This window comes from Aptenodytes forsteri, unplaced genomic scaffold (genome assembly GCF_000699145.1).
Source record: "Aptenodytes forsteri isolate BGI_AS27 unplaced genomic scaffold, ASM69914v1 Scaffold50, whole genome shotgun sequence".
Taxonomy (NCBI): domain Eukaryota; kingdom Metazoa; phylum Chordata; class Aves; order Sphenisciformes; family Spheniscidae; genus Aptenodytes; species Aptenodytes forsteri.
In genome coordinates, this window is record NW_008795126.1 from 559472 (window position 1) to 567876 (window position 8405).

The 8405-nt window shown below is 38.9% G+C and overlaps 1 protein-coding gene across 1 annotated transcript in view; it reads left to right on the plus strand.

Moving 5' to 3' along the window:
• Positions 1–247: 247 nt before the first annotated feature.
• CA5A (carbonic anhydrase 5A) overlaps positions 248–8405 on the plus strand; it is a 20675-nt gene continuing 12517 nt past the window's right edge. Inside the window, exon 1 of the mRNA XM_009277271.2 lies at positions 248–377. Coding sequence (XP_009275546.1) covers positions 248–377 — 130 coding nt within the window. The remainder of the gene's footprint in view (positions 378–8405) is intronic.

The following is an 8405-nucleotide window of genomic DNA, read 5'->3' on the forward strand; positions in this document are numbered from 1 at the left end:
TAGAGCCAATGAAGAAGCCAATCCAGGGACAAGTTGAAAATTAACCACTTGGTTAGCTCCACCGCTCCAACCAGGAAAGGGTGCTCTCAAAATTTTTTATAAATAGGTCTGGAGACCCCTCAGTTATCTTGAAGCTGTATATCCACAGGATTTTTTTCCTCTACTTTGTGTTGATAGCTTGCTAGACTCTGGAAAGCTCCTCTGGCTGTTTGACGAACTGAAGATTTCAAGTGCCAAGGTGATAGCAATGAATAGCATGAAGGCAAATACCCTGGTGCATTTATACAAGCAGCTGAAAACTATCTGGAGTCCACCAGCAGTGCCAGTGCGACTCTGCAGTCTGGCCGCCTGCACTCATAAAAACAGGAATGATGCATGTAAGTGTATTTCATTTTATCAAAATAGCACTGGATACCCGCTTAAGAGAGGTGCAGAGGTACAAAGACAACAAATGTAGTTGTGTTGCTCTTTCTTATTTGTCAGCTAACCAAAAAGGGAGATTTGGGAATGTGACTGAAAGATTAAAGAAAAAGGAGTGAATAGAATGAGAGAAACTAGAGATAGAAATACCTTACTGAATTGCATGATTTATCTGCATGTGCAGGATTAAAACATTGTTCTTTTTGTTATTTCTGCTGTGTCAGTGTTACTGGGTTGTTTGTGATTTTCACTTGTAACTACAATGAACAAAGACTATACAACAACTAATTTTTAATTCTGTCCTGCAAGGTTTTGACTGGTTTCAATGAAAACTGTATTTATAAGTGTAATTCAAAGCACATTTAGCGCAAATTGATTCTGAGTGACTTTGAATTTAATAGACACTACAATGTTTAATTTTGAAAATGAGGCCTAATAGAAGTACAAACCACAAAACCCTCCAAATGTGGTTTATAGGAGAACTACAATGAATCACTTCCTGAGATGCAGGATACTACTGGAAGATGTCAAATATTTAGTTATTTAAAATACTGATTAACTTATCTACAAGTAAGATGAGGCCAGCCAGAGACTGCGTGTCTACTCGCTGGTGTGCGGGTAATGTCAGCTGGAGCAATAGTAATTTTTTACATCTAGGAAATCCTTCTGTTTCCTATTTTTTTCTCTGTAAATGTATTCAGCTTACTAACTTTTCCTAAAGAACAGCAAGATCCCTCCTTGAATATTGAGATGTGATTCCCTTCTATTTGAATTATCACATGACAAATTTTGTATTTACTTAACTGATGAGAAAACAGCCAATTTTGTGACACACACAAAACAAAGCAGAATGGAGACAAGCACAAGGCTCTGTTTATATAGAAAGCTAGAAGAAATATTCAGTAACTCTCAGTGTTTAATAGCTCTACACTTGTAAATGTATTTTTGAAGATGACGCCAAAATACTTTCTCCCACTGAGTGACCAGCATTAAAAAAACCTGGTAGATTAGCTGCCAAGTGCAACGTGCACTGTGTTGTATATATTCCTAGACATAGAAGCTTTATGTAATATATAGCACCCAAGCTTCCCTGTCCCTCAGCACATCAGAAATAATTCAGAGCAGCTGTTATGGAGATACAGTGTTTGCAATGTTTTTCAGAGTTCTCAGTCTAAATTTTCTCTTTTTTTCTGCTACTCAGACTAGCAAATGTGAATTGTATTCTGAAAGCTTAAAACGGAATGGGTACTTCAATCTAGTAGCATAACTTGTTAATACGGCGCTTCACCTTCATTTTAAAAAGGTGCCTTTTGAATCTATAGAAGATGCCTAATTCTAGAAGCAAGATTAGCATTGAATTGTTTTACTAGTGAAACAACCACAAGAGCCTAATTCCTAATGCAAAATTTAAATGATCACACATGCTTCCATGACAGTATTTTTCCCTTTTCTGACCTGCGTAGAGCTTTCTTAGTACAGCTCGAAAATCTCTTAAAACTTTTACGTCCTTCTCTACCAGTTTTTTCTGTACAAGCATGCTGAGAAACTTCATTTTTTTCCCATTAAAATAAGGAAAAAAGAGACGTTGTTCATCTATTCAAAGAAAAGCACTACAGTAACATTTAGAAAAACAATGATTCAGCCTTATAAAATAGTAGCTTTTCTAACAAATTTGTATTAATTAGGTGCATGTAATAGTAGCTTTTCTAATGAATTCATATTAATCAGGTGTGTTAATTAGTCTGTGCAACTGTATGTGCACCCACTCCACACAAGGATGTGTGCATATGAGAGAGCATATTCTAATAGTCACAAGCAATGCCTGTAGCACTCCTTTATCTGCAGTTTATCAGCAAACTTTTTCAGTGTTGGAGATTCAACACCTAAACCCAAAACCTGTGCCAGTACGAGTGATGCTTGGGCTCATCCAATACTGCTCTTCATGTGCAGTGGTATGAATTACTGCTTCAGAAGGGAAATCCAGAGAACCCACTGTAATTGTGGTTAAAAAGTTCTGTCATTATTCTGCATTTTTAGTCATTATTTTTTATTATTTATTCATTATTTTTATATTTGAAGACATAAACTAAGATTGCAAGTGAATACTCATTGTGAGTCTGACGACTTCCAATTTCAGAAGCCATACAGACAATATAAATCAACATCCTTCATTAAAAAAGTAATGAAACCCATGAATCAGCAGCACAGAATCCATCTGCACAGTTCCTAATTCTTCTGCTTGTTCAGTATTAATATACCACAAAACTTTATGGCCTATAGAATTAAACACTTCAGGAATGGAACATAGTGCAATTAAGTGTTACATTTCTGTTTCATCAGTGAAGGTGTTACTCTAGGAAAATTATTTGAAATTGTTCAGTGGAGTAAGAAGGTAAACTGGGGAAAAGCTGAGATCTCTAGATCTCCACATGTGATGGAGAAACTAATCATTTTATGGTTGCCCCTGGTCCATCAGTTCCCAGTAAGGGGCTAAATTATGTTTTGGGGTTTTTTTGCTGTGGACCCTTGTCCATGGGAAACTGTACTGAGAAACCAAAGTTCACTTCATGGTAACAAACATTCCAGGAAGAGATCATGCAAGGCTGTTCCATCATAAGATCATTGCTGGTTAAATTAACTACAATTGCTTCTAACTCTTTTTACTCACGTTCCTCTTTTCAATTTAAGACAGATGCTATTTATTACTTAAGTCTTTCTCTACTCCATGACATTCATGCAGGAAATGCCAAAACAAACTGATGCAGGAAATGCCAAAATAAACCGATTCAGGAAAACGCTATCTTTGGAATGGCTGGTTTCGGCTGCCAGTGAATAGACACGAGCTCTGAACAAGCCAGCCTGTGGGTTCCTCCCATCTGGTGGCTAGACCCTGTGCACAACACGCATTCAAAGCAAAAAGCACATTCAATTCAGTTCCGCTATTCACAGCTGACAGTACAAACAGTGCCTTCAGTGACAAACACTTGATCAAAGAAACAGTAGAATTGGACTACTGAGCTCTTAGGTAACATCTTCAATGTAAAGTTCACCATTTCCCCCAACTTCATCTCTTATCTTTCTCCCCTCACCCTTCCCACACACAGAATTAGTCTCTCACCAAGCCGGGTGGTGATGCTTTCACTTGGCAGTTAACTCGGACATTTGCTGTGAGGACATAGGTTAAACAATTCAAAGGCTGACACTTCCCAGTGCCCTTTCTGGCATCCCCTTGTGTCCCTACAAGGACAAAAGTATTTTTCTGCAATTCACTGGGAAAGAACTGTAGAAACATTGCTGAGAATCATGGCATATATGAAAAATTTCTAGTCACGTGGACTACCGCAGTGGATGTCTGTACTAAGCTCTGTGGTATCTCGTAACAATACATGGAGGCAGTGGTTTCAGACACCTTTTAATACAATCGAGAGGGAGTTGCTGGAAATGCTCTTCATAGGGATTATAAGTCTTTGGAGTATACCCTCACCCTAGTAATTATTGCCAGAGCAGACCTGAATGGCTTTTTTCTTTCTCACCCTTTTAGAAGTTACAAGAAAAGCAGAATCCTTCAAGGTTTTTTTTAAGAATTGTGTAAGTACAGCAATGACACACAATCCAGGTGTGCCATCTCCAGGACTGCACATACAACTGCAGTAACTACACAAATTGTCCATGAGACATCTTCTAAGCCCTTTCCATGCCGAGTTACTAAGCCTGCATGCATAATTTTAGCAAATGTTTTTATACAGAAAAGATAAAGCCTCTGTTTGCTTTACCTTGCCAACTGGAATTACCTCCTCCTTATCTGGACTTAGCCTCAGCCACTGCCTTCTCATCCAGGCTCCTATCTCAGCCAAACATTCTGGAAGCAGAGAAAAGCTCAGCATTTCACAATCTGCTGCTGCTGCTTTCCTGTTGGGCTTAGAGTCCTCTGTCAGTTACATCCGTTTGATTAAAAAGCACTGGACTGTTTATTGATAAACTGGCCTACATCACAGTCCAAATCTGACATCAATTCAGCAGAATTTTCAACACCTTGTCAGGATGGACTTCAGCCAACCATCACTGTTATCCTCCAAAATCTTGATTCATACTAAAGAGCTTCAAAGAAATCAACCTATCTTGGATTTCCTCTGCCATATTCAATCCAAGTGGCTGAAGCAGAGCCACGATCCTTTAAAGTTTAAAATGGTTCTTTATTGAGTTTCAGTAATATGTTTGTTTTTTATGTTTCCAATTCAGAATGTGTTGCTATGGAAAGCACCGCTGCTCAACTTAAGACAAAAACATATTTACTTCAAGTGGTTGAGGTTTCGCAGCTGTTCCCACCATGCTGTCCACCCTGTTTTACTTCAGAGCTGGGTGAAGCTCGTTTGAAAGTCCCTGTGTGAACAAATCAAAGTGCTTTATTCAACAGGTCTTTTTTTTTTAATTGTTTTTAAAGATTAAAACCATAAAGACTGAGATCCACTGAAGCTGAGTCATTTTACCTCTCATTCTTACTTGACAACCACCTGAATTAATTTTCATACTCTTTCTTCTAATTTTGTAACCCATATGTGAGAACTCTCTCCTCCCCAGGATACTAAAAGGGAATTTAAAAATGAAACATTGAAAAATGTTTTGTCTCTTTAAATCAAGTTCACAACAGTGTAAACTGGCAGTAAATCCTTTCATTTAGCTGAGTTTATTTTGGATTTTTACCATAGAACTGTGGCCTTCAAAATATTTTCTTGGAAATAGTGTTATAAATTATGATAATCCAGTAATATACACAACCTGTCTTTTCATCTGGATCTTGACTCCCACCCCAAAGCTTTTGATACTTATATCAATGCTAAATGAACTTTTTAACAATTACTCCAAACAGACCTGTTACAGTGTCCACAGCTGCAATTAATTATAGAAAATAATTCAAAAGATTGGGACTATTTGGATGGCTCTATACATCTATATAAAGCTATACATCTACTTCAGCTGGGAAAGGTAGGAAAAAAACACAGCGCAAGTGTAAGAAGCCTCCAAATACTATAAAATTCAATGGACCATCACTGTGTCTGTCTGGAAGGTTTCTAAAAAATAGAATAAATCAAGCACAAATGAGGTCTGTTTGTGGCAGATCTCTCTTCACAGATGACTCACATCTTGGTCATGCTTGTTTTATTACAATATTTACTATAACTATTCTGACAATACCATAGATATGCATGTAACAAAGGTAAACAATAGACTAGACCCTTCCTCAGTGAGCGGATCATAAATGAGGCGTGCATAAAGCAAAGTGTGCAAACTGCGTTTTATCTTAATTCTCACCCTTTTTTTTTTTTTTTTTTTTTTACTTCGCACGTTTGAAAACAGATCTAGTAGATGAGGTTTCTATTTCGCTTTCCACACAGATTCTGTATCACTTCAACTCGTGCAGTAGGCCAATTGCCAGATTCCTGGTTGCAGTGTTCCCTATACACAGAAACCACTCTTAGTTCAGAACGAGAGCGAGCATAGCTGAAACCTCCCAGATGGTCCAGAAATGTAACAATTTTGGAAAAACATGAGAACAACAGAGATACTGTAATTCTGGCTGCTGCTGTTCTCTCCAGCTCGCTGCATGTGAGCCATGTTTCTCTTGCATAAACCACCATCTCTAGCTGGGACATGACCAAGGAGAAACTCTGTTTCTGGAATGGTTCAGAAACAAAGATTTTGGCCATGCTGGCTAAGTGCTGGGAAAAAGGTTTAGGGCTTATGTTTCCTTTTGCACAGGTAGTTTTTGCCTTTCTGTCTGCAGTTTCCAAAACAAACCATCTCACTGCCACTGAGCTCATATTTTGAAGGGTTTTCTTTAACCCCCTAGAGGAGAAAAGTTTTTTTTTCACTAAATGATAAAGTTTTACTGACATTTAAGCTCAGTAAGAAATAGCACGTGCATGTAAAGCTGGATGCAGATTCTGTGAATGATTCAGAAGGGATACAAGTGTTGTAGGTCAGTTATTTCTCTTTAGTTTTGCACCTGAACAGCCCATCGTTTCCGAAAGCCTATGCCATAAGAACTTTCCTTTGGTTGTGCTGTTCAACCCACAAGAAATGACTCATTCTGTTCAGCTTAGTAGCTCTATAATATACTTTACATTTTCAAAACCTTGCAGGATCAAATCCCTAAAAAGCTTCAGAAAGTTTGGTCATCCTAATGCCACAGTGAAAAGCAGCGGAGTTTGAGCCTTTTTTCCCAACTGCTTTTAACATACAGAAAAGTGATAGTTGTACAGAAACCAGGTTATGCTCTGCAGCAGTAAGCATCTATACTATGATATAGGGCATACCTACATTAGTTAGTTTGGTAGACGTGTCTTCTAAGCTGGCCAAGATTATCAATTGTATTTAGAGGACACGTCATGGAAGAATGGAACGTGAAGGAATGACAATCTTGTTTTGTTAGTAGATGAGAATAAAACCCAGTTATCTCTTGTTTATGCTCAATATTAAAATATCTGAAGCTATGTCTAAGCTCCCTGCTGCAATTAAGCATGAAGCTCACATGGGCTGTCCTCATGACCAGGAGCTACCTGTTGCTCATAAGTAGCTTCAGCAACAGACACGTCTGACCTGTGCTAAACACAATTGCCTAACCATGATCAATAGGCTAATAAACTGTGATTAAGCCTGAATGAATAATGATGTTTATGGGTGGCAACTGTTTTAAATTTCATGAAGTACCTACCTCTTCTTTTTAAGTTACAGGAAGCTATACGTTGAGGATAGTAAATTAGCCATCCTGAAAAATATTGAGAGTCAAACCAAGAATTCATAATGTTTGCAATTGAATCCTACTATACAAAAAAAGACCGTGGTTTAAAGAAGGCATATCTTGGCGGGGAGGAAGTAAAATGAAATTTAAACCCAGTTTAACATCCTAAGATAGCATGCTGTTTGGCTTTGTATATCTCCCGATGACCTGTTTTCTGATCATGTAGCCACTCAAAGCAAATCACTTGCCAGATTTCAACCTCCTCTTACTCAACTCAGGAGTACTTTAAATATGTTCTACTGTGAATGCAATGGAAACTTCTTACACAATGTTATAAACTAGAGCAAACACTTCTTGGTTGACTCTAGTTGAGTATCTAGTCTTGTCTTCATTTCAGTAAAACATTCTTAATGCTATGTCAGGTTCCTCATGAAAATTCAAAAGTACTCACCCTAACAAGATTAAAAATCCCCAAAAAGTAAATGCAGATTTGCAAAATTATTTTAAGAGAGTAACTGAGAAATATGATTCAAAGCGAGTGGCAAGATGAAGGCCAGGAGCTGTGGTGTTCTGCTCCTGGCTGCCCAATGGACCCGGTAAAAATGAGGACACTTACTTAATCTCTGTGCTTTCACTGTCAGCTTTCTACAGGCTTTCCTTTTTTGCTTTGTGTTCCGCACTGACAGCTGTAACACAGAAAAGGTACAAGGAGTAACCAAGGCTTTAACCAGTTTCATCGAGGCCTGCCTCAAGTGGTGTCAGATGAATGCTAGTTGAATTGGCCCCTTTTACCATCCCGGGGTGGGCCCATTTTGGCCTCCAGCCTTTGGGACAGATGCAGTAAGGTAAAGTGGCCATAATGTTAACTTTTTCTAACTTTTCTGTGTGCAGTTTGGGGCAGGGACCCTACTGCGCCAGGGCCACCCGTATCTCTCGGAGAGAGGGATCCCGCTCCAGCCCACCTTCAGCTGGGAGAAACCGAAACCTCCTACTTGAGCAAAACTAACTAGACAAGAGTAAATGCTAATCCCTAAAGTGCGTAAGCAAGCCCTGACGCTATCACCTTGAGAAGAAATATTTTTGGTGTGTGTCAGTCACAGGGATTAGCCTGACCATGGGAAATGGCCAACACGCACCCATAGGGAACTGTGGTCTCTTCTCTAACGTTGTCACAGGATAAAATGCCGGTAAAAGCCAGTCTTGGCCCTCCCCTGAGGGAAAAGCTGCCGGCCGGGCAGAAGCCGCC